This window comes from Rattus rattus, chromosome 17 (assembly GCF_011064425.1).
Source record: "Rattus rattus isolate New Zealand chromosome 17, Rrattus_CSIRO_v1, whole genome shotgun sequence".
NCBI classification, from domain to species: Eukaryota; Metazoa; Chordata; class Mammalia; order Rodentia; family Muridae; genus Rattus; species Rattus rattus.
Window position 1 is genome coordinate 41,943,475 of NC_046170.1, and position 26,761 is coordinate 41,970,235.

General features: G+C 57.0%; 1 protein-coding gene across 1 annotated transcript; it reads left to right on the plus strand.

Annotated features, from left to right (window-relative positions):
* The first annotated feature begins 11,490 nt into the window (after positions 1-11,490).
* On the plus strand, positions 11,491-25,417 carry Zfpm1 (zinc finger protein, FOG family member 1). The gene is given in 9 exon segments (XM_032887543.1): positions 11,491-11,575; positions 11,958-12,175; positions 19,926-20,025; positions 21,411-21,617; positions 22,150-22,380; positions 22,655-22,750; positions 22,836-22,982; positions 23,155-24,160; positions 24,162-25,417. Coding segments are annotated over 9 exon segments (2,847 nt in total). The 3' UTR covers positions 24,919-25,417.
* Positions 25,418-26,761: the final 1,344 nt, after the last annotated feature.

The following is a 26,761-nucleotide window of genomic DNA, read 5'->3' on the forward strand; positions in this document are numbered from 1 at the left end:
GAGCCAGCCTCAGCAAAGGAATTGATAGACCACCCAGTTCCTTCCAAAAGACTACATAGAACTCCTCGGGGGTTGGGGGTGGGACACAGAGGGACAGTGACCTCCCCAGGTCCCCCCAAAGGCTGCATGTAAGCCATCAGTACACCAGCTGAGTACTGTTTGCCTGTGCCAACAGAATGCATTCCATCTGTAATGAGTCTCTCTCCAGTCCCCTGAGGTCTGTCTGGTAGGGCAAACTGCGTCACTATGGTGGCCCCAAACCATCCCTGGGGTGTGCTTTCCTGTAAAGCAAGTGCAGAGGCCCAGAGAGTTCCACCAGCAGCCAATATGAATGCCCCACAGCTAGCAGTGGGGGCAGAGATCAGCAGGACTTCAGCAGTGTTCTTCTGCCCTGTGGGTGTCTTGACCGGGAGCTTATCCTGGTCACCGCTGTCTGAGAGGAGGATCCAGGGGTAGAGCCTGAACTTGAAGCAGAGAATAAAGGGGGGAAGGGGACAAGAGGACATCAGAGTGACTAGGGAAGGCTACCCTGAGTACGTTAGCACCATATGAACATGCTAGGAGATCCAAGACCACACATTCCCAGGCAGGACCCAGTTCTCAGTTCTAGAATCCCTGGAATGAAGGCGGCATCAGGAGAGCCACCTGAACCCCTGCGGGCTCACTACCTGAACCCATGCGAGGATATACTGTGGGCTAGATGAACAGCCCCGGCCTGGCCTTCTGGGAGGGTCTACACAGACAGACAGGCCTTCAGGCATAGGGGCCAGGGACAGAGAGAATAGACGGGCGTGCCGTGGGAGTGTCAAGGGGCTGGGTAGGGATCTGGCAGCATCCTGAGGCCTGGGGAGGATGTGGACAGGAGGACACTGGCTAGAAGTGGGGCAGCGCCTTCCCATGCAGTTTTGGAAAAGATGTGACTGGAGCGCACGGTCCTTAGGAAGAGTTAGGATCTGTAAATCTGCTACCTCCCAGCTCAGAGACAAAGTAGAGTAGGGAAGGGAGCCCTGTGGCTCCTGACAGCTGACACCGAGCATCCTGGCTGACCCCACAGTTCTGGTCTGAGGGAGCCCAGCTGTGTGCAGAGGCCTCTGAGCCAGGCTGCCCAACTAGGGCAGGAAGAACTGTGCCTCTTCCGCCCAGGAGTTTCTTGGAGCCCAGAACTCTTTCCAGGAGCTGCTATGATCTGAGTGGGAGCCAGTCAGCCCAATCCCAGCTCCTGGAGGCAGGGCCAAGAAGGCTGGCCCTGTATCAGGCCAGTGTGTCCCTGAACAGTGTCAGTCAGCACAGGGGGTGCCTGAGTGTCAAGGCCAAGTGGGAGAGAGAGCAGGGGGCAGCACTGGAGAAGGACCCCATCTCTAGGCTGATGACTGAAAGGCACACGAGGATGGAGGGAGGTATTCAGGCAAGGAGCTGGATGTGTAGAGGTCCTAAGGCATTGGGGTCATGGCGTGATGGAGCCTGAGGGCTATGGCGAGCACAGGGGTGAAGAGTGCAGGGCCCAGATGGGTGGGACAGGGATCAGGTTATAAGCCACAGAGTTTGTGACAGTCCTCACTCACAGCCTTGTCTTGTGGAGCTAAGGATGGAATCCCAGCTCTCAAAAACACTAGGAAAGCACTTCACCTCTGAACCACACCCTGTCCCAGAATTCTTGGCTGCACAGCGGAGATGCTGAAAGGCACTGGGCAGCATTTGATCACTTGCCTAGGAGAACAGATCCGTGTTAGGCATCCCAGGGTCTCAGGGTGGAAGGGGCTGCTGCTAGGGCCACAGGGGGTGGTGCTGGCTATTTCCTGTTGGAGGTCCCAGCCAGATATCCTGCCCAGGGTCCCAGGGAGCAGGAGACAGGACCCCTCCCTCCCATGGAGCGGTAACTTGTTATCTAGACTGTGTCCGGCCGACTAATCTTGCAGGCCTGGGGTTTCTGTGTGAACCTCAAGGCCTGTTATCTGGCGGCTGAGGCAGGACGGCTCGTCCTGATGGACAGCCTGGGAGATGGGCCGATAGCTGGCTATGCTCCCCTCCCCACGACCGACTGGCTGGCATGTGTGGGTGGGAAAAATCATCCCAGCTATGTTGCGTTATCACGGAGCCTGGCGTGGCGGCTGATAGGCCTATTTGTCTAAGATTAGTCAGCGGGGGAGGGGGCATGGTAGATGATAGGGGTCACCCTGGGGTCAGCTTCAGAGCCCAGCCCACCAGCTTGGAGCCCCTTTGAAGACTCGTGTTTTTCCGAGGCCCCAGGGCTGCTATGAACAATCTGAAGCTAGGTGGGTGCAAAGACCTAAGGATCATTACTGTCGGGCATATTCTTCCTGAATAGTCACCGAGTTCTCCAGCAGGCAGGCATCCTCAGGGGCTGGAAAGACAGAAGGATGGCCTTGCCCTCCTGGAACGTATGGGAAACACCACCGCCCTTCAAGGCTAGAGATGATTCTAGACGGTGTTGGAGTGGGGCTTCCTGAGCCGCCACACCACCAGCCACCCAGGAATAGTTGGAGCAGAAGACAGCAGGAAGGGCCTAAGCTGAGTACACTCAGGGGTAGGGGACCGCATCAAGGGGGACTGTGGGCTAAGCAGGTGATTGTTCTAGAAACAAAGGTCAGAGGTCAGAGCCTAGGGTCAGCATGGGCCATGGGAGGATGACTGACAGGTGGGGATGGGCACCCTGGCTGCCTGCTGGCCCTGTCCACGTGAGTCCTAGACTAGCCATGACAACTGTTCTTGAGTCTTGGGCCCCAGAAGCTGGAAGAGGGGGACTCTCCCAACTCCCAAACTGTCCCTGTCCCCATGCTGTTTCCCATCCGCCTTTCTTCTCGTACACTGAGCATCTTGTGCATGACAGCCTGCTACAGATCTTGGGGTTGAGGACCCCATCTGAGCAGCAGCTGCAACGGCAGCCAATGACCAAGGGACAGAAAGGTGGCTGAGGTGTGGGGACATAGGTGTGCAGTCCAGTGCCCAGATTCTCACAGAGTTCCTCCTGACTCCTGATAAATGGCCCTAAGGCACAGCAGGTGTCATGGCATCAGAAGTAGGGGCCAGGCATGCCTGGCAGGTCTGCTCTGAGAGCAATCCCATTGGCTGTCGTGTGCCCTGAGGACATCTTAAAAGAGTACACTCTCGGGTTGGGGATTTAGCTCAGTGGTAGAGCGCTTGCCTAGGGAGCGCAAGGCCCTGGGTTCGGTCCCCAGCTCCGGAAAAAAAAGAACCAAAAAAAAAAAAAAAAAAAAAAAAAAGTACACTCTCCAGGCAGCAGGAGGCACTGTGGTACCCCATTACAGAGGTAGAAACTGAGGCAGACAAGATGGACAGCTCTGAGGAGGACCATTACCTGCCACAAAGTCTCAGCCCAAGGAGCTCTCAGTAGCCACTGTAGGCAGAGGGTAAGTGGACAGACAACAGGACATCCAGTGGGAAGTGCAGATGGAGCCCTAGAGGGGGCCCCAGGCCTGGCTGCCCACCATGTGTGGCCTACTGACCTCACCCCCTTCCGGACCTGCTGTCTGTGGCTAGGGCAGGCTATCTTGGTGGCGGCACTAATCAAGTGGCTTCCTTCTCCGCCCTCCCACCGGCTTCCTGCCCAGCTAGCAGCCCCACAGCCAGCCCAGACATCATCAGCCAGGCAGGTCCCAGCCTTGCCAGGGGAGCTACAGGCATTGTCTTCTAGCAATTTCCCTCCTGTTCCCTCCCCAGTTATAAGGTCTACATGCCATTTCAACCACAAGAGTCGTGATCTCAGAATGGAGACCACGGGTCTGCCTGCCTTGCATCATGTGTGTGGTAAGGGACAGCTGTTGTTACTGGTGTCATGGTTACTAATGCCACCTGCATGGTTAGTGCTGCTGCTCGGAGCCCCAGCATTGTGACTGTCTTTAACGCTGCCACTGGCTAATCAGCCACAGGTACCCTAATTAGCAGAGCCCCTAACCAACTGTGGCCATCACTGGTAAATTGCTCTTGGCTAGCAACATCACCACAGGAGGGAGAGCCAGCTCTGACCGCCACTTCACTCGCTCTTCCCTCTGGTGTCATGCCCTGTCCTGGCTGGAGTCGTGTCTGCCCCAGCCATTTCTACCATGACCAGAGTAGAAATAAGTTGTGGTGGCCCTGGTTTCCGTTCCCATTCCTCTCATTTTGACTGGCAGCTGTGACAGCCTCATCCAGAGAGCTGCCCTTTCTCCAAGGGATATGGACAGGACAGGGTGGCTGCTGTAAGGCAAAGCAGCCAAAGTGGGCCGACTTGCGCCTCCCATGCCCATGACTGCGATCCACACAGGTCCAGGGTCCAGCCACAGTACTGAGAGCACAGGTACTAGGACATGCTCCCTCCTGTCTCCTGGTCTTACCCTGCCCCAGAAGGGAAACTGAGGCAGCTCTGCTTAGTTGTGGGTAGCACTGCCCTCGTGTGAGCAGCACTTGTGAGACGCTCCCTGCCAGCCCTGTGACACTGCTGTTCTCTGAGAGGCACCCCTTCCCCATAGCCACAATGGCTTCTTATTTATTTATTTATTTATTACCTCTCTATCTCTGTGCGTAACTTTTGATTTCCTCGGTGCGTTTTTTTCCATTATGGAGGCAGTGGACGCAACCGATAAGATCGGTCCCCAGAGATGGGACAAAGGGGCCGCCGTCGGCTCGAGGGCTGGTCATATCCTGCACGCAAGGGCCCAGCGCGGCCTGAGATGAGGCGAGATGCTATCATACCTTATTGTGTCTCATGGGGGCTCTGCCCACCGGCCCTGCCCCCAGCTGGGCTATCCGGGTCCTCTGGAATCACCACAGGCCTTGGATCCATCCTTCAAGCCATTGAGCCTCCGTGTCCTCCACATATGTGTGGTGCTATGGGGTGACTTGGGGACCACTAGCCAAAGCCTCTTATTTGCTGCCTAAGCAGGGACTTAAGGGAGCCCTGGGAATTTACCCAGAAAGTCACAAGTGTGGACAGCCATTGTAATGAAGCCAGAGGACACTTTTGACCTTTACAAAACCTCTATTAGAGCTGAGCAGGGGTGGCACACTCCTTTAGTCCCAGCACTCGGGAGGCTAAGGCAGGTGGATCTCTGAGGTAGAGGCCAGCCTGGTCTACAGAGTGAGTTCCAGGACAGCCAGAGCTGCACAGAGAAACCTGATCTTGGGGGTAGAAAGTTATAGAAGAGAGCAGAAATCCTTCTGACAGACGCAGACTCCACAGGAGTCTGACAGGCTTGACCGACATGCTCCACTGACACAAGCGACCAAGTGGCATCGTCTCCCACCCCTGCCTTTGACTAGTTCTGCCCAACTTCCCACCCCACCCCCAGGTCACGATATAGTCTAGATCACTTGTAGATTGTGGGAAGGTGGAACAGGTCCCCAGGACAAGCTCCAATGCCCAGCCACGAAGGCTACCCAATTCCAGGGTCAGCAGGGAGCTGCAGCAGGAGACATGTGCGTGTAGGGCAGGACCAGCCTGCTGCGTGCTCCCTTTTCCTGAAGGCACACTAGTCCCTCACCGTCATTCTCCCCTCCCTTTCCCTGTTAGGGAACCTGAGGATAGGCAGAGCCAGGTCAGAGGCTTGAGTTTGAACTGCCAGCATCCTGATGTGACTCCAGCCTCCAGGTTCGAGATGAAGTTGACAGAAGCCTTGAAGGCAGAGGCTGTTACAGATGGCTCTGAGGGAAAGCTAACAAGTCCTAGACCTCTTTGTCTCCCAACCCCCACAGTGCCTGACACACCCTGGGGCAGAGACTTAACACTCAGAGTGTCTGGGAGCCCTGTGCACCTTCGCCTTCGTAGGGACCTCTGGTCAGTGTGCTCTAAGTGGTAGCTGTGTCCTGACACGCAGGCTCCATAGCACCTGCCTCATCGTCACTATTGGCCCTAGGATGTGAGTGCCTGTAGGCAAGGCAGACAGCTGTCACTCCAGGCAGAAGTGACAACAACCCTTTTCACCCTCGGATAAACAACCGCCTCCCAGACCCTCACATGCCCTCATACCCACCCTGACCACTCAGACCAGAAGCTGTGGCACCAGAGGGCAAGGAAATGAAGACAAGGTGGGTGGGCACACTGAGCCAGAGACAGTGGGAGCCGAACTCTGGGCAAGACCAGGTGTCTGTGCCATTGAGGCAGAGAGGTGTGGAGGCTCAAAGCTGACGGGACTTCCTCTGTTCCTATCCTGGGGGAAGGTGGTGGAGCATGTGGCATGGAGCCCAGCAAACACCTGTGCTTCAGTGAAGTCTGGAAACCAGGACTCTCAGCCTCCCTGTAGATGTGAGGTGGGTAGGAAAGAGCTCTCGCCTAGGCATGGTACACAACCCATCACGGGATCTGTGTCCTCTGAGGGGTTAATGGGTGCACGGGCCACTGTGGCTATGGTTCTTCCTGTTAGTCTGGCTGCTTTGGCTATGCCCTGAAGGGACAAAGGTAGTGTCCCTCTCCAAGAAGCCCTGTCTCCAGGTTCAGTAGGGGTGGTCAGACCTAGAATCCTGGCTCTGAGCCATACAGTGGCCTGCCCAGGAGAAGCAAGGGATGACTTCTACCTGCCATTCCCCTGATCTATTACACTATAGATGCACCTTCTGTGAGGGCCAACCCTTCCCCAGAACTAGCTCAATTACGCCAGGTGGAGAGAGGCCCCCACAGATCCCTGGAAGGAAGAGAGCCCCACCCGCCATAGCCTGTTCTTCCCAGATGGACCCAGATCCGCCATTAGTCAGGGCCAGGGTTCAGCCGATAAAGGCTGGCTGTTGCTCCATGTCAAAAAATCAATACTCGGCAAGCAGAGTCCCAGAGAGCAGGGAGGGGCTGTGGACTAGCTGGAAGGGGCAGGGCTTCAGAACCCAAGACCAGCATTCCTCCACCCGGCACCAGTGTTTGGGCTTCCCAAGGACCCAACCCTAGGCCAAACTGACCACACACACATACCTGCTCCCTTTTGGGGGACAGGAAGCTTGAAGTTGACTTCTTCCTCCCAAGGGCCACCAGAGTGGTGACTGGACCTGAGGAGGAGGGGGCTGGATAGGTAGGAAAAGAAGTGGGTTAGAGAACAGAAGCAGGGGTGCTCTCCCCCCTCTGGGACCAGCTGCCCCTTCTGGCAGGCACAATACCCTCCTGGGTCTGGGGCATGTGATAGCCAGGATATCCTTCAGGGTTAGCTGTCTAGGAAGCTAGACTCTTTCCTCAGACCGCTTTCCTCTGAGATTTGAGCACCAGGACAGTGAGGTGTGAGGGAGCGGACTGAGTGAGCACAGAGAGGAGAGGACCTAACCTGTCGTGGACACTGCTCTGCACCTGCGTGTTCCAGCATCTTTGCTGCCTTCCCAAGAGAGGACATAAGTGGCTCCAAGCAGGGCTGCCCCTGGATGAGTGGATCACATCCTGAGAGGACTTGAGCCCAGCTTTCTGGTGGCCTCTGGTCACCCAGCTTACTGATCCCATTTTCCTAGTGGCTGGCAGCTATAGGCACTCTGCAAAGTCAGAATATACCTCCCAAGGGGCAGGGCAGGGCCCCAGCCCTGGTGCCTCTGCTTCTGAAGGTGGTGCTCAAGTCTGTCACTCTGCAGCTTATCTGCCTGGTGCCATCTCTCCGTCTGCAGGATGCCTGGCAGGAAGCACTCCCATCTTGGCTGTGTCAGTGGCCACAGGCTTGAGAGTCCCTGCTCAGTTCCCTGAAAGTAAGCACGGGGCCCATGCTGGGCTGTCGGGCTCAGTCCCCCCTATTGCTGCTCTCACTCCTGTCTGTAAAGGGGAAATGCTGGGGTTGAGGGCTGGCATACCCCACTGCCTACCACAGGGGGGTTGCTCTGAGTGAGCCAGCACCACCTGCGTTGGAGTCCTGAGTCTGGGGTCAGTGAGAGCTGGCCATGCAACCTCTGGAAAGCTCGCTTTCAATGTCCCCCACCCCACCTTCCCTGCAAATTGTTTAGCAGACAGAGACAGAGCAAGGGCAGCCATAACACACAAGGCCCCTTTACAGCCCGATTTGTCTTACACATCCTGGCTGCTCTCTGCTGTGTGACTCGGGGGAGCCATTTGCCCTTCCTGGCCTTTGGTTTTAGTGGGAGCTGATGTCCTCTGGGCCATACAGTTTGTCTACGCTGTTCCCTGTTCCGTAGTCACACCTGCAGAATTTTCTAGACGCTACCAGACTGGGGCTTCCCTCCCTCCCTCCCCATTCATGTCTTTTTCTTTCCTTTACTGTGACTTTTATCAAAAGCAAACAGGGTGATCCTTGCGATAGGGGCCTCGCCCCAGCTGCCCTGTGGGAGCCACAGGGCGGGTTGGCGGGAACGATGGGCTGATTAGATAAGTGGGTGCTGGTGGTGAGCCGGTGGGCACCCACATGCCAACCACAGACCCCACAGGGCATGGTGGGGGCTTTGGGTGGTTGACTTGGTGCTTCAGAGGCACTGGCCTTTGGCCCCATTTGAGCTGCGGGAACCTCTTGCCGACCTTCCTACACACCGCAGACTCCTGCTTTGGTGCGAGCCAGCCACTACTCACGTGGGAAAGCCGGAGTGACTCGTGTCCTATCAGAAGGGCACTCTGAGGGCATGGCTGAGGAGAGGCCCTACTTAGCCAGGTGGTGGTAGCGCATGCCTTTAGTCCCAGCCCTTGGGAGGTAGAAGCAGACAGATGTCAGTGAGTACAAGTCCAGCCTGGTCTACAGAGCAAGTTCCAGCACAGCCGAGGCGACACAGAGAAACCCCGTCTCAGGAAACCTAAAGAGAAAGAGCGAGGGCAGCAGGCCATATCTGGGGAGTAGGAGGGGTGGCTCAGTGGTTAAGAGCACTTAATTACTTTTCTGGAGAATCCAAGTTCGGTTCTCAGCCCTCATGTCAGGAAGCTCCAGTGCCAAGGGATCTGACACCGTCTTCTGTTCTCTGTGGACACCTAGATGCACAGATGGCATATATATATGTGCAGACACATGCACTCTAGGTAAAACGTTTTGAAAGGAGTGGCCTCCCTCGGGCATGGGACCTTAGGGATTTGCCTAGGATCTCTGGGCTTCCTCCGCCTTCATAGAGAGGAGGCCAACACCAGCACTTAGGCTGCTGATGGGAAACACTTCAAGGTAGAGCTAGAAGTTAGGGGGCCTCAAGTTAGGTCTGAGGGGCTCCCGAGGCAGGGGCACCACCTGTGAGGCCAGTCTCGGCACTGTGGTAAACACAGATCTTTAGCCAGCAGACGCACGCCTCTTCCACAGCACAGTGAACAGGCTCCGGCAGGACAGGAACACAGACACTAGGGTAGTGGCAGGACTTGGTAGTTTGGACACCAGTGCTGCTGCCCAGAGCACCCCAACAATGGCCAGACCCACCCCCACCCCAGCCAGGCTCCAGCCAAGGAAGTAGACCCTGGGCTTCTGTTCTGGGAAGGGGGGGGGTGAATACCTCGAGGGCCATGCGTGACTGACATTGTAAACAGATAAATATGCATCAGGTTCCTTGAAGACGCTTCTAGGGAATGCAATTAAGTCCCAGCACGTGTTCTGGGAGGCAATGTGGACAGTTGTTTACCTGAATGAAGTAGCCCTTGACCCAGTGCTGGACCTGGAGTGACAGCCCAGTTCCTGTCACAGGTTCACCACAGAGCATAGGGAAGTGCAGGCCAAAGCCAAAATATTTCAGGCCTGGAAGAAGGCGGCTGCTCCCTCCCACCCTCGCTCAGACGGGTACTAAGGTTGTTAAGTGAGTCACGCAGAGCCTCAGCTTCCCAAGTATGCTTGGAGGAGTCCTGCAAGTCGTGTCTGGTGCTGGGCTATGACACAGAAATGGGGCCAGGGTTCACGTTAGGATGGCGAGTTTTAAGAGATAAAGGCACATTCTCTATTCTCCAGCTGAGGGAACAGGTGGCCAGGGCCTGGATCGGGTTGGAAGCCACCATGACTGCCCGCCATGGAGCTGCCTGTGCCCATGAGAGCCATCTGGACATTTACTTTGTTCCTGGATAGAGGCTGTGGCCCCAGTCCCTGCCCCCAGATACCCTCCAAACTCTGTGACAGTAAGCATGTGCCACAAACCCAGAGACTAGATCATGCCACACCAGCCTAGGTTTTCTGTCACCACCGTCGCACCCCAGTGGCATCGATCACTAAGCCCTAGGCTCTCCCATGCAGTCAGGTCCTTGGTAAAAACCAGCTTCTTCAGACCACACTTCTCTCATGCTGGTTTACTTGCTAGGAGCGAGTCTGCTGGGTGCTGGCTGTCTTTCGGCTGCAAGGGGTTGGGGCAGGAACTAGGTTATGTAAGTAGCTGTCAAACATCGCCAGAGCTGCTGGGCGCAAGGTGCTGAGGATGAGGTCAGCTGCCCTCCCCTAACCAATCTGCCTCAAGAGGCAGCCTCAGACTGGCTGACCTGGACCCTGAACAGGCAAGTGTGTTACCATAGTAATTGTTGTACATCGCCACCTCTCCCAGGCTTTCCAGTCCCTGAGTGCAGACGTGGTGCTTCCCCCCTGGGAGAGGGACCACAGCCCTTATCAGCAACCAGCCCTCTCTGGCAGAGCGTGATACCCAGAGGATGGGATGGCTGCCGTGGGAAATGCCAGGCATGTCTTATCTGGAAGACTGGGCTGCGGCCGTGAACTCTGATTAGGGTGCGGGGCCGTTTGCCGGTGGGTAAGCGAGGGGTGGCACCGACCGCCTCCTTCCCCATGGGGGCTGGAAGCAAGCTGGAGCCCAGGCTAAGAGGCTCTGGCTGCCAGGGTAGCATCATGGACAGGTGTGTCTGTGGGATGGCCCGTGTCATTCCACACCCTCAGGGTAACCTGCATGGACTGCCTCCCTTCCTTGTACCCCAATTTAGGAGGACACAGCCTCAGATGAAGGTATCCTTGTAACAGGGAGCTCCTGCAAGGGGCCAGGCCCCATCCCCTGGGAATGTTCTACACACAGAGTGGAAGTGGGGCTAGGTAACTTAACTGTCTGTTTAAGGTCCAGGGACACCCGTCCCCTTGTCCCCTGACACCTGGGTAGGACTCCTGGTGACTGAGCTGTAAGCATAGACTCTCCAGAGAACTCTCTAATTCTAGAAGGGGAGGGGAAGGAGCCAGTGGGACAGCCCTGCACCAGGACAGTGTCCTGGGTGAGCTGCAGAGGACTGTTAGCTTTTAGGAAGTGTAGAGCCTGCCTTTTGGCCTTTCAGCCCCTCTCCCACTCCCAGGCTGATAAAGGGGCGCAGGCCTCCTTGGCCTCCAGTCCTGGTCCACTGCCATCTTATCAGCCCCGGGAAGACAAAGGCCCAGTTACAGCTCTCCACGGGGCCTCCTGCCGTATTTACACCTTATCTCCACCATTAGCTGGCCAGTTATCTGATGATCGCGCCCATTAAGACCACAGCCTGCCTGATGGGCTCCAGGAAGTGGGGCCGCCACAGCACTCTGGCCAGGGGACCAGGCCAGGCCATGTGAGGCCTTCACGGGCTGGCAGCCTAGGGAGCAGGCAGACAGGGCAGAGGCTGTGTGGCCTGAGGAAGCGCCACCCTTTGAGGACATGACCATGCCCCCACATCCTTTAAAGAAAATGGAGGCTCTGGTAGGGCTGGTGGCTGGCCAGGTGTCCGTGTGTCCCACAGCTGACACCCGTCAGTCACCAAGGAGCTCCTCCTCCCTGCCTCAGTGTTCTGCCACAGCCACCAAAAGTTCTAAAAGCCTCAGGCGGCGGCACACCTTCTGGTTCTGCCTTAACCATCCACTCGTCTTAGGGACACCGTCTTTTATTTAGAATACCTGCTAATCCAGGGTGATCTGATCTCATGATCTTTAATCTAGTGGTGTCTGCAGACCTTGTCCCACATGCAAGGAACATTCACAGTCATGGGTGATGTCTTGCGAAGGGCTGCCAGTCAGCCTAGCACACAGTAGTGGCTCACACACAGGTGCTGCAGACTGTGACCAAGGCCGTGGTGTGGCCTGCCCGTCCATGTCTTCATGGTGTTTCTACAACCCCGCATGTTCTCAAAAAAGGCAAAGGTCTGGCCCTAGAACCAGGCCGGAAGCAGGGGCTTGGGGGTCCCCTAGCAGCTACCTCACTCATTTGTTTCCTTTCAGAGGAGCTGGAGCTGGCACTGCAGGACGGGCAAAGGTGTGTGCGGGCCCGGCTGAGCCTCACTGAGGGTCTGTCCTGGGGCCCATTCTACGGGAGCATTCAGACCAGAGCTTTATCCCCTGAGAGAGAAGAACCGGTAAGAAGCTGAGCCCCCACTGGCCTACCAAACCTCTTGTCTTTCTGGCAGGGAACTTTGGTGGAACCCAAAGAGGCAAGGGTAAAAGGGAGGGACTTCCTGGGGAACCTCGGAAGGGGTAACACTGTGCTTTGGGGATCCATCCCAGGGGCACTTCCTACAGGAGCTGTAGTGGAGCCCAGCAGAGAAAAAGGAAGGAGGTCCAATCTGACGGGAGCAGGTGCTGGGTGGGTGTGGCTTCCCAGCACTGCAGAAGCTTCCTCACCACCGCAGCCCTGCCTGGCACAGAGTTCCTAAGGCAGCCTCCTTCCTGACACAGCCATGCTGCCTTTTGTCTTGGACTCGCTTCTGAGGCAGCTTCTGTTGTAGCAAGTCGGCCTGGCCTCCTCCTGCTGGGATGGCTGGGTTCCTTTCGAAATCATTTCAGATGGGAAAGGACACCAGGACACCGAGACCTGGGTGGGTACAACCTAGGGCAGCTGTGTAGGCAGCAAATGAGCAGGGCTGGGCAGTGTCCACAGACACAGAGTGGCAAAGGCCTCTTGGCTAGTCCTGCCGGACCTAAGATGAAGTGTCTCCCGCCCAGAGTACTGTGGTGCAGGCCCTGTTTCCTGATGTGGAATTAGAGTGTGGATCGACCCAAGATATTCACTGGCTAAGCCAGTGTCACATGCTTCTGGGGTCCTTGCTCTGAGAGCCCCAGGCTGCCTTCTGAGTGCCCTTTGTGGGGAAGGCTGAGACTCTAGGCTAGACTTCCCCAGCACCCGGAGGCCAGGACACTGCGCACATTCAAACATGCAGGCTCGTCGTCATAAATACCCAGGAGCACAGACGGGCACAGTGTCCACAGGCAGCGGGGAGCAACAGACCACCACCGCTCAGAATCTGTGCTCACTGGGTTCAAATATACCACCTACTGGTCACACAGTCTTCCAGCCACCAGGATAGGGCACTTGTCCCAGACTGTCCAGTAAGAGTAGGAGCTAGCTCTGAACTGAGCATGTCCACCGTGGTTTTCCTGCTTGCTGTATTCCAGGTAGAGCCTTCCTGCTCAGTTTCCTCAGTCCTTGGGACCACAGGCAGGTCACATGGAATCCAGGGGCTTCCTTTAGGCCTAGACCTGAAGAGAGGGTCAAGTCAGGCTGCACTGTGAGGTAGGAGTTGATCCCTTGCCTGCTGGCAGCGTGGTGGATTGAGAGAGTGGTCTGGAGTGGTACTTGACCCTGTACATACTTGGAAGAGCCTGAGGACGCAGGCGGCCCAAGGTCCAGGGAGGGATGTCACAGAGCAGCGGATTAAGGTCCGGGAGGAAGGAAGCCAGGGCTTTCTTTCAAAGTGGCTGTGCAGGGTGGGTGTGTCATGTGTGCTGTGCACAGCAAGTGACTTGGAGACTGTTGGCACTGGTCAGTCAGAAAGAGGAGTCCGTATGCAAGCAGGAACCTGGAACCCCCGCCTCCAGACTTCAGTCAGGAAAACCCGCATGTAGCAACAGGAGCAAAGGCAGGTTTGTGAGGCAGGTCCTGGTGCTGTGCCTGTCTCCTCTGTATTCCTTGAGGATACAAAGCTATGACAAAATATGTCTCAGGCATACTCCACATGGCAACCTCCCCCAACCCTAGGAGGCAGGCCACTGTCCCCACTTTTTAAAATTCTGTCTCTGTCTGTCTCTCTCCTCATCTGTCCATCCATATATGCCCACACACATGTAGAGCTCAGAGGACAACTTAGAGGAGTTGGTTTGTTCTTTCTACCTTGTGAGCCCAGGGATTGAACTCAAACTGCCAGCCTTAGCGACAAGCCTCTTTACTCACTGAACCATGTCGTTAGCCCATGAAGTCCCCACTTCATAGATGACAAAGCTAGGACTCTGAGGCTCTGGCCCAAGTCTCCGGGCTCCAGAGAGCTAAGGAAGAACTAGAACCCAGCCCAGCTGTGCTCAGACGTTTTACCTGCCATCTGCATGCCACCCCTTTCCACAAGAGCCCCAGGCCTTGCCACCCTCTGCTCCTAGTATGTCCTGGCGTGGCTCAGCCCGAGAAGGCCGGGAGGTAGAGTCTCCACTGAGGTGAAGATGCGGCCAGAGCAGCACAGTCCCTGCCTCTGAGGCACTCAGGGAGGGAGGAAGCTCCTCCCTCGCTCCCCTCTATCTCACAGAATTAAATCCTTGATTAACCCTTATCTCTCCAGTGAGGCACTATCTCTGCCTTGGCGCCAAGCGTCCAGACACACGGTACAGATGATTGATTTCTGAAAGATATGGCGCCTTTGCAATACTTCGCTTATTGTCTAAATATTTTTGCTAACATTCAGCGCGCTCTTATCGAGTTCGGCTGATGGGTCCCAGTTCTCCCTGCAGCCTAAGGAAGAAGTCGCCTCCTGCCCCATGGCCCTATCAGCCGCCAGGCAGTTCCTCCTCTCCCCTTAGAGAAGGAGGAGGGGGCGCATGTAGATATGGGGCCCATTTCCCCAGGCTTCTCTTAGGCTGGGGGGCTGCTCGCCATGGGGACGAATTGGAAGAGAACCCCCCCCCAACGCTCCTACCCACACCAGATATCCAGGGTTAGTATCAGGAAGGAAACTGAGTCACAGCTCCGAGTGGAGAGTTGGTAGTCTTGTCTTTATCGCTTGCTATGGTTTTCGTGCCTGTAAGAGGACAGTTGAAAAGCCTCCTAGGTCACAGCTCACGACAGACAGCGATGAGGGAGGAGATGACGGTGCCAAAGAGGACAGAAGGATGGACAGATGGGTGGGTGTTTGGTTAGGTGGATGGATGGACGGATGGGTGGGTGGGTGTACGGACAGATGGAAGGACGAATAGATGGACGGATGGGTGGCTGGGTGGATGGGTGGGTATGGATGCGTAAATGTTATATGGATGGATGGAAAGATGAGTAGATGGATTTTAGGTGTGTGGGTGAATGAATAGTGGATAGGTTGATGAATAAGTGAATGGGTACTCATGTATTCATAAATGGGTACGTGCGTGGGTGGACAGGTGATCAGAGAGAGTAAGGGGGTGAGTGGACAGATAGACAAGTGACTAGATGGGTGGTAAGTGGGTGGGTGGGAGGGTAGATGGATGGTGAGCGCATGGCCCTGCACCCCAGCCTGGCCATGCTGGTCTGCCTGCTCAGCTTGCTTCCTTTGGCAGGAGCTCACCGTAGCATCAGTGAGGCCAGGAGAGCGCCCGTGACTGTTGAGCAGGGTGGCAATGCATTAAGAAAAGATGCTAGAAAGACTGAGTGGGACGATGTGGGCCCAGACTTAAGTGTGGAATGGCCAACCCTAATGGTCCTCTCACCTGGGGATGGAGTGAGGGCGCCTAGGCTAGCATGGCAAAGCCCAGACTCACCTCACGAGACTTCAGAGGGTGCTGGGTTTTCACTCAAGTCTGTAACAGGAAGGGGAGGGTACCAGGAAAGGCATCTCCCCTCCAGGACATGCGGTCCAGCTGTGCCCACTGCTGTCCTACCCAGATGTGAGCGTACACTGTTTGAGCCCTGCTTTGCTGAAGCATTCCAAGCCCCACCTTAAAGAGATGGCAGCCCAGCCTGAGGAACCTCATCTGGAAAATGGCTGCCTGGCATATCCTGACAGCAGGCACAGATGTGCCCCAAGTGCCACAACCTGTGCACTCTGTCATGGCTAAAGACAGAGACCACTGTCCTAAGGGGCAGGGCGGGTCTTGTGGTCTTTGAGGCAGACTCTGCCTAAGGCTTCTGGTGGCCCCAGGACCCTTGGCCCTCATGTGTCTCCATCTCCCTTGCCTCTTCTCTTTTCTACGTCACTTGTTATTGGGACAACCCTGTTCCAATATAATTTTATATTTTCATAGGAGACTCTGAACTCAGATATGCAAAGTCCTTTTCTCTAAATGAGGTCACGCTCACAATTCTGGTGACATCTGTGAAGCCACCATTCTGCCCAGTCCACAGAGACTGGTATAGTCGCAGTAACATTTGGCTCATCCATCAGACCCCGTCTAGCTCTGCTGCTGGCCTTGTGGTGGCCTGAGCACCCTTCTTCCCCGTGTTTCAGTTTCCCTGGCTGCCATGGTAGGAGTTTAGGAAACATCCCAGCCTCCCGCCTCTGTCAGGCTCCTCTATCTGCTCCTGAGCTGTAGCAACTAGGGCCTCAGACCTGCCTGCAGCTAGCTCCATCCTCGGGCCCCAAAGTCAGCCTGAGATAAAAGGCTGGGGACCAGGAGGTGAGCAGCAGTGCCCACCCCACACAGAGGGCCCACCCCACACGGAGGGCCCACCCCACACAGAGGGGTGGCTGGCAAGGATGGCATGACCAGTGACACGCCCACAGGTGACGTCTTCCCTCATTGCTCTGCCAGTGACAGCCAAGCATCATCCGTGGCTCTTCTCCCAACACAAAATGCAGTTGACAGGGAGCCCAGGCCTGACGTTTGCTGGTCCCTTGTCTCCTACTGTCCCTGCCCCTTGATAGGCCCAGGTGGCCTTCAGGGACTGAGGGACGAGTACATGGATAAGCAATGACTGGGATGAGGCAGAACTTCTCAGACTTTGGTTCTAACCCCGTGTGCACAGTGTGTAGTCTCGGTGGGCCTCAACCCTACACCCTTGAGGTGGGTGGTGGGCACCCGGGAAAAAGCGAGGAGCCATAGGTGCCATCGCTGTGGAAGGAGGGTGGATCAGTAGGAGAGAGGTCCTAGTCAGTCACCTTCTGGCCACAGGCTCAGCACTGGTTCTCCAACACATGGGGGCCTGAAGTCCGGAGCGCAGTCTGGGATCCCATTTCTGGGCCAAGCCGCCCACCCGAGAGGACCCACCTTCCCTATAAATGGTTTTATGAACGGCAAGGTTTGGGAAGAGCCTCAGATAGAGCTGTCATAGCCGATGGCGCTCAGATACGGGTTCTGATGGCTATCAGCCCACAGAGTCGGACACTGACCTCTTTGTTGGGGGAACAGGAGCAGGCTCAGATCCACAGGAGAATTTAAAGTGGCTGATGTCATCCTAGGCTGGGGGCAGGGGGAGTTGGAGCCAGGAGGGAGAGACAAATGACGGCTCGAGGGGCAGCAAGTGGGACAAGTGCCAGGGCTCTTCTCTGACCCAGACACACCTGAACAGGCGAAGAGGAGCCCGGGCCGGCCGGCCAGGGGCTGAGTCCCTCCTGCGGATCCTAAGAGACCCAGACAGGGAGAAGAGTGAATGCAAAACCATGTCCCAAACTCCAACTGTCCCGATGCAGGGCAGTGACAGCCCAGGGAGCCCAGGGGACCCTGCAAGGAGGTCCAGGGTCTCACGAGCTGTTTCCCTGGGGACTTGATGTGATTATGAGCAGCAGCCACTAGCTCCCTCCTAGCTCTGCTCCCCAAGGTTGCACCCATGCCACCGTGCTGCTGGGGGTGCAGTATGCTGTTCCCTGCACTGGGACCTCCACAGAAGGAGCGGCTTGTGCAGCGTCAGCAAAGTGGCGCGCGCGTGGTTTTATCATGCGGTGAACATGCTGCTCCGGGGAGCGATAAGCGTTAAACCGACCGCGAGGCTGTCAGTCTCAGTTTGAGGGTTTAGAAATATTGGGACGAATAATTAGATTTCATATCGTTACCACAGCACCCATCAGAGGATCAGGCAGATTAATTTTCTCACCCTCTGCTCATTAATATTCATTAGAGACCTGGAAGGCTGAGGCAGGGAGGGCTGGACCCAGCCACCTCACCGACAGCCATCCGCTCAGGCCAGGAACAGCTAGGCTGTGAGAGTCAGAGGTCCCCAATGTGGCTGCCCACACCCCATCTGCTGCATTATCCTGGGGTTTACTCCCTGCTATCCACCCGTGACCTTGAAGCTCCCCTATTCCCTGCATCCCTGGGAGTCCGCAAGTTACCCACCAAGAATCAGGAGTCACCCTCCTGAGCCAGCAGACCTGAAGCAGGCTCTTGGGTAGAATGCACTCCCTCAGTGGACGTGTGGCAGTTGCCAGCAAGGTTCAGGATGCAAGGCTCGTACCTGGGTCCAGAGATGCCTTCCTGTTCCTGTCATCGTTCAAGTAAAGCATACATAAGCAGCCATGGCCACTGTGCAGCTCTGAGGGCTTCCTGTATGCTCCCATTCACCTGTGCCAGGGCAGAAAGGACCAGAGAGGGAGTGGCCTGCCTGGCCCACAGCCCTCCACACACACCCCATAAATGGTGGCAGGACAAGGAAGGGGGTTCCCTCCCCCTATCGTGACAGCAACTTTGTCATGTGGGCCTCACCTTGCTAGTATATAGGAAACTGAGGCCAGAGATGCAGGTGTCACCTGCTGGGACTCAGAGCCATCTTATCTCCACATGACAAGCCACGTGGCAGCAAGCAGGTGACGTGGAAGCCACCTGGCTGGGCTGTCATGACCTCATGGTACATGGCCACTGGGAGTGTCCAGCTGGCTGGGCTGTCATGGTCTCATGGCCACTGGGAGTTCCCAGCTAGCAGGCCTTATCTTGCTGGCTCTGTATGCTGTGTGAGTGGGGTCTGTGAAGAGTTGGTCCACAGGGGTCACAGGGGAAAGGTCAAACCTGAGCTAGACCCTGATGTTTGGCCCCAGAGCCTATGTGGGCACCACACAGGAGGAACTCAGGAATGCCAAGCACTGTTCTGGCAATGACCATACAATTAGCAGCCTGTTTCTCCTCCTATCCCAGCAGTTGTTTGTCTTTCCTACCCAGTGAGCTGATGGCCATGAACATGCAGGGGTTCTTAAGAGCCTGGAGTGAGCAGTGGCTCTGGGCCTCCGGTTAAAAGTTCTTGAGGTGCAGGTTTCTGGTTGAAAGGCATTTATTTGAATAAAGCAGCAAATGACAGACAGAATGATACACGGGCGTGCTCTCCTTTCACACGTAGTGCCCAAATGGCTGGGAACAGCCCCACAGGCGGGGAGATGCTGTGGGTGGCAGTAGTAGTCACCCACCCTCCGAGGACAAACAGGACTGGGCCTCTGCTGTCCCTGCCTGCCACCGGCTGCATCTCATCCTCCATGTGAGACCAAATCGCAGCCCAGCCTTCCAGGCTGGGCTGCACAGAGACACGGCCACGTACGCTTCCTCTGCTGCTGGGCCAACAGCCAGGGTATGGGGGCAGGAAACAAGCAGCTTTGGTGGCCCTGGGGGGCTGAGCCCAGAGCGCTTTCCTTCCAGGTTCAGACTGAGCTGCAGAGGAAGTGTGCACAGCTTCTACCCTGGCCCCTACCCTTCCCTCTGCCTCAGCTTCCTGGCCAATAGGATGGCGAGGAGGGCAGAGAGCCTCAGCTACCCGCCACCCCTCAGTCCCCAGCAACACAGATGGTCTGGGTTGGGGCAGCCAAACCCAGGGAAAGGTCAGTGCTTTCAGTGAATGGATGGGGTAAAAGTACTATATGAAGATAGTCTCTGTGTCTGTCTGTCTGTCTGTCTGTAGGCATCTGGCAGTTGTGTGACAGGGGCCATGCCCTTGGTGCCAGCAACCCTGTGCTGTGGCAGGAAGGGAACACACATCTGCAGGCGTTAGATTCACAAGCTGTGTGCCCAGGATTCACAAGATCCCCCCTCAGTTATCCCTGCCAGTTCCATGCTGGATCTCTCTGGAGCTTTGCGCCCAGAGGAGACTAGTACCTAGCCTTGAAAGCACAGCTCCCCGCCATGCCTCCGGACATCAGTGTTTGAACTGCACAGGTCCTGCTGCTAAGCCACCACTGCACAACACAGCCAAGCCCCTGACGCACTATGCATAGGCTGATCCTTCCCTGCCCCTCTCTTCCCTAGGGCCCGGCACTGACCCTGATGGTGGATGAGAGCTGCTGGCTAAGGATGCTGCCCCAGGCCCTAACTGAAGAAGAAGCTAACTCCGAGATCTACAGGAAGGGTCTGTGTCTCATGTGCCTGCCTCCCTCCCTCCCGTCTAAGGTCTTTCAGAAGTCAGGGTCACTTGGCTCTGTCTGATGCAGCTCTTAAAAGGACACCAGCTTATCTGGGTGACAGTGACAGTCAGACTGCTTGAGCGAGCGCCCTGAACCCCATCTGAGAGGACGGTGGACAATCTTAGGAGCTGCAGTCCCAGGCGCATCACATCCACTGACACGAGAGCTCGTTGTGGGACTTGGGCGAGTCCCTTGCCTTCCAGTTTGTTGCGCCATATAGGAAATGGGGAAGAGGCTGTGGCCAAATGATTTCATCCTAAGTGACACGCCGCCCCCACCGTCCAACCTTCTGAGAGTCAGGGTGCAAAAGGGTCTTCCCTCAGCTCATTCTGTTTGCTAAAATAAATGTTCTGGAACTTTTGTCCTTGAAGTCAGCTCCTGAGTAGCCCCTCAGCGGAGGCAGGAAGGTGTTGAGGGTTGAGGTCAAGTTCATGGCACCTTGGCCAACACCGCATGCTCTCTGCAGGGCACAGGGGTCATGTTCCCAGTCCTACCAATGGATGCTCTGGGGACCAGAGACAGCAGCCAGAAGGCAGCCTGCAGTAGGAAGGAACACGCCCCGACACCAGATTGGATGTGGGCAAGCAATCCGCCCTGTGCACAGTTCTGCCCAAGCAGGCCGACCACAAAAGACAGAGGTCCTTATAGGGCTGATGCTGATAAAGGTGGCATGACCTGGGTGTGGTCTGCAGACAGGGTCATAGTGACCACAGAAATCTTGTGGACATTGATGGGTGGTTTTTCCTGTATCACTTGCCCCAGAATGGGACTTACACAGGCTCTACACTACAGCCCAGCTCCTACTGCCACCTTAGGACACACATACTCCCCTTTCTTTTCCCACCTTCTGCTGGGAGTGGCCACTGGCTTGGGACTGAGGCCAGCACCCTCAGGGTTCCAGGCCACAAAGCAGAACTGCTGGCCCAGGTCACCTGGGTTTTGTTGATTGATGCTGCCCTCTACAGGCCACTATGAGAACATCACCTGGCCCATTCCCAACAGGTTGAAAGCCTGCTTGTTCTGGAGGCCCCTGTGTTGGGACAGCCCTCCACCCCAACCAAGTGGTTACACAAGATCCCCCTCAGTTATCCCTGCCAGTTCCATATCTACCCTTTTACTGGATATGAGAGCTTGCCTCAGACACAGGCTAGCACTCCACAAATCCAGCCAGCCATGACTGTGAACCTGAATGCAGCCACCTCCTGCCCTTTGCCTGGCTTCACCCATCCTTGGCAATATGGTGGGGCCCCAGTGTGGGAGACAAAGGGAAGGACCCCATTATAGGCCCAGAATCACTGGAGCCAGCATCATAAATGCCTGTACCCTACAGATGACGCCCTCTGGTGCAGGGTTACCAAAGCGGTGCCTTCTGGTGGACTACTACACGTGCTCCTTGTGGCCGAGCCCCACGGTACACCCAAACACCCTGCGCAGGAGCCGGAAGAAGCTGGAAGCTCAGCTCCAGTGCACACCGACATCCAGCTGCTGCCCCAGCAGGCTGGCATGGCGTCCATCCTTGCTACTGCAGTCATCAACAGTGAGTATGCGACTCCCTGGGGCAGACTTTGGGTGACACTGAGTCAGAGGGCAGGGCAGGTCCTGGGTGTTAGCATTCAAGAGGTCCAGTTTACACACACACACACACACACACACACACACACACACACACACACACGCACGCACACACACACTCTGTAGGAGATGAATTCTGCTCCAGTCAGACACTGAACTGAAGGGCAGCACCCAGCTAAGGCAGGTGACCTGAGTGCTAGAAGATCGCACATGGCCTGCTACCACAGGGAGGGCGCAGGCCAGATGAGGAACATGCAGCAGAAAGAGAAGGTGGCAGCGGGTTGGGGGGAGGGTAATACATGCCCAAAGGCAGCAGCAGGAGCTGAGTCCCCACGGCCCCTGTGCAGGCACAGGGGAATCCCCAGAGCCCGGGTGAGTCCTACAAGACAGGGCCTTCAGGGACACAATGAGAAGTCAGTACCTCAGCCTGGGGCTATCAAGGTCAGGCTTCACAGGCCCGTCCGTACCTCATGCCCATGTGTACCCTGCCCTACCAGAGGATGTCTTCCCCTGCAAAGACTGCGGGATCTGGTACCGCAGTGAGCGGAACCTGCAAGCCCACCTGCTCTACTACTGTGCCAGCCGCCAGCGGGCCGGCTCCCCTGTCTCAGCGACTGAAGAGAAGCCCAAGGAGACCTACCCCAACGAGCGCATCTGCCCCTTCCCCCAGTGCCGGAAGAGCTGCCCCAGCGCCAGCTCGCTGGAGATCCACATGCGCAGTCACAGCGGTGAGTGCCTGTGCCTGCTCCTGGCCTCGCTGCCCTGGCAGATCCAAGCTGTGCACCACGCTGGTGCTCAGGAACGCTTATTCTGCCACTCGCGCCACGCAGCTCCCCTGTCCCGCTCCACGGCCTAGCACAAGGCTTACCTGTGGCTACATGCACACTTAATAAAGGGCTGGGTGTGTGCCTGGACCCTGGGAAGCATGTGGCTGATGTGAAACAAGAAGGGCCAGGACCCAGTGTTCCTTCCTTGTCACTGGGACCCATCTCTATGTTCCAGGAGAGCGCCCCTTCGTGTGCCTCATCTGCCTGTCCGCCTTCACCACCAAGGCCAACTGTGAACGCCATCTCAAGGTGCACACGGACACACTCAGCGGTAGGTGGGCTGGAGAGGGCTGGGCTGGGGTCTCTGGGGCTATACTTCAGCCCCAGGAACCTGACCACAACAGCGTGGCCTACAGGTGTCTGTCACAACTGTGGCTTCATATCCACCACAAGGGACATCCTCTACAGCCACCTGGTGACCAACCACATGGTGTGCCAGCCAGGCTCCAAGGGTGAGATCTACTCACCAGGGGCTGGACACCCAGCAGCCAAACTTCCTTCAGGTAAGCAGCCATACTGGGGCCTCACTGGCCCTCTGATGAAGTGGGAGGGGAGGGAGCTTGTCCATAGGCAATACATGGTGTCCTTGTCAACCCTGGTCCTAAATCCCTTCTGCCTACCACATCCTACCTAGGGCCTGCCCTGGGCCTGACATGCAGCCCTGTGTTCTTGTAGACAGCCTGACAGGCTTCCAACAGCATTCGCTGATGCACAGTCCCCTGGTTCCCGCTGACAAGGCACCCACCCCATCCTCAGGACTGGACAATAAAGCCTTGGCCGAAGTCACCAACGGAGAGACCAGAGTGCCCCCCCAAAATGGGGGCAGCAGCGAGTCCCCTGCAGCCCCCAGGACCATCAAAGTGGAAGCTGCAGAGGAACCTGAAGCCGCCCGTGCCTCAGGTCCAGGAGAGCCAGGTCCCCAGGCTCCGTCTCGGACGCCTTCACCACATAGCCCCAATCCAGTCAGGGTGAAGGCAGAACTGTCCAGCCCCACGCCTGGCTCTAGCCCTGGGCCGGGAGAACTAACAATGGCCGGGACGCTCTTCCTGCCACAATATGTGTTTGGTCCAGACGCGGGCACAACCACTGTCCCTGCAGCACCACAGGCTTCGGAGATCCTGGCCAAGATGTCTGAGTTGGTACACAACCGGCTACAGCAGGGCGCAGGGAGCTCCGGAGCGGCGGGAACGCCCACAGGCCTCTTCCCGGGGACTAAGGGCGCCACGTGCTTTGAATGCGAGATCACCTTTAACAATATCAACAACTTCTATGTGCACAAGCGTCTCTACTGCTCGGGCCGCCGCGCGCCCGAGGACCCGCCCGCTGTGCGCAGACCCAAAGCAGCCACAGGAACCGCCCGCGCGCCTGCAGGTGTCGCTGCAGAGCCAGACCCGCCACGCTCATCGCCGGGGCCGGGGCCACGAGAGGAAGAGGCGAGTGGCGCGACCACTCCTGAGGCCGAGGCTGCGAGCCGGGGCAGCGAGGGCAGCCAGAGCCCGGGCAGCTCGGTAGACGACGCAGAGGACGATCCCAGCCGCACGCTATGCGAGGCCTGCAACATCCGGTTTAGCCGCCACGAAACCTACACTGTGCACAAGCGCTACTACTGCGCCTCACGCCACGACCCTCCGCCGCGCCGGCCACCCGTACCCACGCCGGCTCCGGGACCCGCGGCTCCCGCTGACAGCTCCGCCGGTGCGCACGCGCCGGCGTCGCAAACTGTACGAGCTGCCCGCAGCCGGTGCCCCGCCCCCAGCAGCAGGGCCAGCCCCCGTGCCGGTTGTATCCTCCCCTACGGCGGAGCTGCCCTCTTCTCCCAGACCCGCGAGTGCGAGCGCTGGCCCAGCCCCCACGCCCTCTCCGGGCCCGGTCCCCGACGGCCCCATTGACCTGAGCAAGCGGCCGCGTCTCCAGACCCCGGATACACCTACTGCTCTGCCCGCGCTGGCCGACTACCACGAGTGTACCGCGTGTCGCGTAAGCTTCCACAGCCTCGAAGCTTACCTGGCTCACAAGAAGTACTCGTGCCCCGCCGCACCTTTGCGCACCACCGCCCTCTGCCCCTACTGCCCGCCCAACGGGCGCGTTCGCGGCGACCTGGTCGAGCATTTGCGCCAGGCACACGGCCTGCAGGTGGCCAAGCCGGCGGCCAGCCCGGGCGCTGAGCCCCGCACACCTGCGGAGCGTGCTCCACGCGACAGCCCCGACGGCCGCGCACCCCGCTCTCCTTCCCCTGCTCCCGAGAACACGCCTTCTGACCAGGCCGATCAAGGCGCTCGGACATCCTGCAAGGGCCCGCCTGCGCCCGCTCCAGCACCGGGTGGTGGTGGCGGCCACCGCTACTGCCGCCTGTGCAACATCAGGTTCAGCAGCCTGTCCACCTTCATCGCACACAAGAAGTATTACTGCTCTTCTCACGCTGCCGAGCACGTAAAGTGAACCTGTGGGGCCGCACCACCGGGACCCTTGACACTTAATAAAGACGTTCAGTGTGCTAAGTTCGCTGGCGGGCCGCCCTGTTGTCTTAGATCTAGTGGGCTTCATTCCATACCCCAGCTTGTGCACCCCACTGTTCATTTCCTCCAGGACCTAGCCCACCCCAGGGGCTCAACCGCCCTGTGTAGAGTTCTTTCTCTCTGCTGCTAGCTCACCCGTAGCCCTGCCTCTATGCTGGCCAGCTGTTGGCATGTTTGGCAGAACCCAACCAACGGCAATCTAGCCATTGCTTTGCCACTTTGCTTGGTCCCCCGAAAAAGTAAAAATGCCTGTTCTCCAACTCTGTAACTCTTAACCAGCAGCTATGGAGGCTGAAAGTGAACTCTGAAAATACCTCTGGGCACCTGGCCCCTGCTGGCCAGTCTGCCTCACCCAGCCTTAGAAGGTGACCGCTAATTAATGGGTCTGGGTTTACACGAGAATAAATGTTCCTGAGAGTCCATTCACAGACCCTGCCCAATTTACCACAAGGGATACAGTAAAAGCCATACCTTTCTAGTAGGTGTTGCTACGAGCCTCCAGGTCAACTGGATCCCAGGGAATTTGGCCCGCAAAGGGCCCAGAGAAGTCAGGCAACCTCTTCTTGGGCCCTCTCTTCACAAACGCCAGCCAGATGGGAAGTCCACAGAAGCCACAGCCCCTCTCTCTGTCCTGCCCATCTGCATTATCTGTGACTTTATGTGCAGGGAGGGCTCTGGTTCCCATTCAAAACCTGGTAAAAGGCAAAGGCCTCCAAGTCTGCACACACTGCCCTCTAGCAGTTTAAACAAGTTTTACCTTGGTGTGCGCGTGAAGTTGTTTAAAGGTGATGGGGACATCAGGGAAATGGGCTGGGGAGTAATAGATGCTTTAATGAGAGAAGGCCCAAGATGACGGCCAACCTTATCCTTGGCTGCATTTCGTATACAGTGCCACAGGCTTACCGTCTCATCCTGCCCTGCCTCAGTTTCCATGCCTCTAAAATAGGATTCTGAGAACACAGAGAAGGGACCCTGTGACTGTCACCCAGGCTGAGCTTAGGTACCCTGGTACCGGGAAGTCCCTCCTGCGCTCCGCACCTTGGGCTGTAAGAGAGCTACCATGTCTCGGGCAGTGCTGTGAGCAAACACACCTATGCTTAGAACTCTCTCGGCCCCAGCAGACTTCCACAGATGTCAGCAATCGCTGAGTGCCCTCATGACCCATTCTTCCCCCCAAATCCCCTTGGCCCAAGGGGTTTCCAGCACCTGCTCTATGACCTATGCCCCTCACACATGTGGCCACCAGAGCAAGACAGCCAACGGACACTTCTCATACCTCCCCTGGGTGTCTGCCCCTGCTCCCAGGATGGCTATACTCTACATGAGAGGCCTGTCTCAGCTTCCCTTCTAAAGGTTTGCAGGGGCCGTGGGCACTGGGACACCCCTGAGTTTGTCACAGGTCAGGCCATGCCTCTTGACTTCCTGCTGAGAGATATTACCCCAACGTTTCCCTGGGCATAGCCCCCCCCACCATGTGACCCCGCTGCCCCTCGTGCTACAGTGAGGAAGGCACCGGCCCCACCCAATGCACCTTTGTGACTCGCTGTTAGCCTACATCTCATTCCCCCAGTCTGAATGTTCCTCCTGGTGTCCCCTAAGGTCCCCATCCCCATCTCCCCAGAATGCCACACTTCCTCCCACTTCCTGCTCGTGTACAAGGCCTGGCCTCGGGCCTCAGTTGTTCTGTAAACCCCTTTCTCCACTCTAGCAGAGGGGACTGCCCTCCCTTGGCTCCACCATGCAGGAGGGACAGGGTCTTTCTCTGG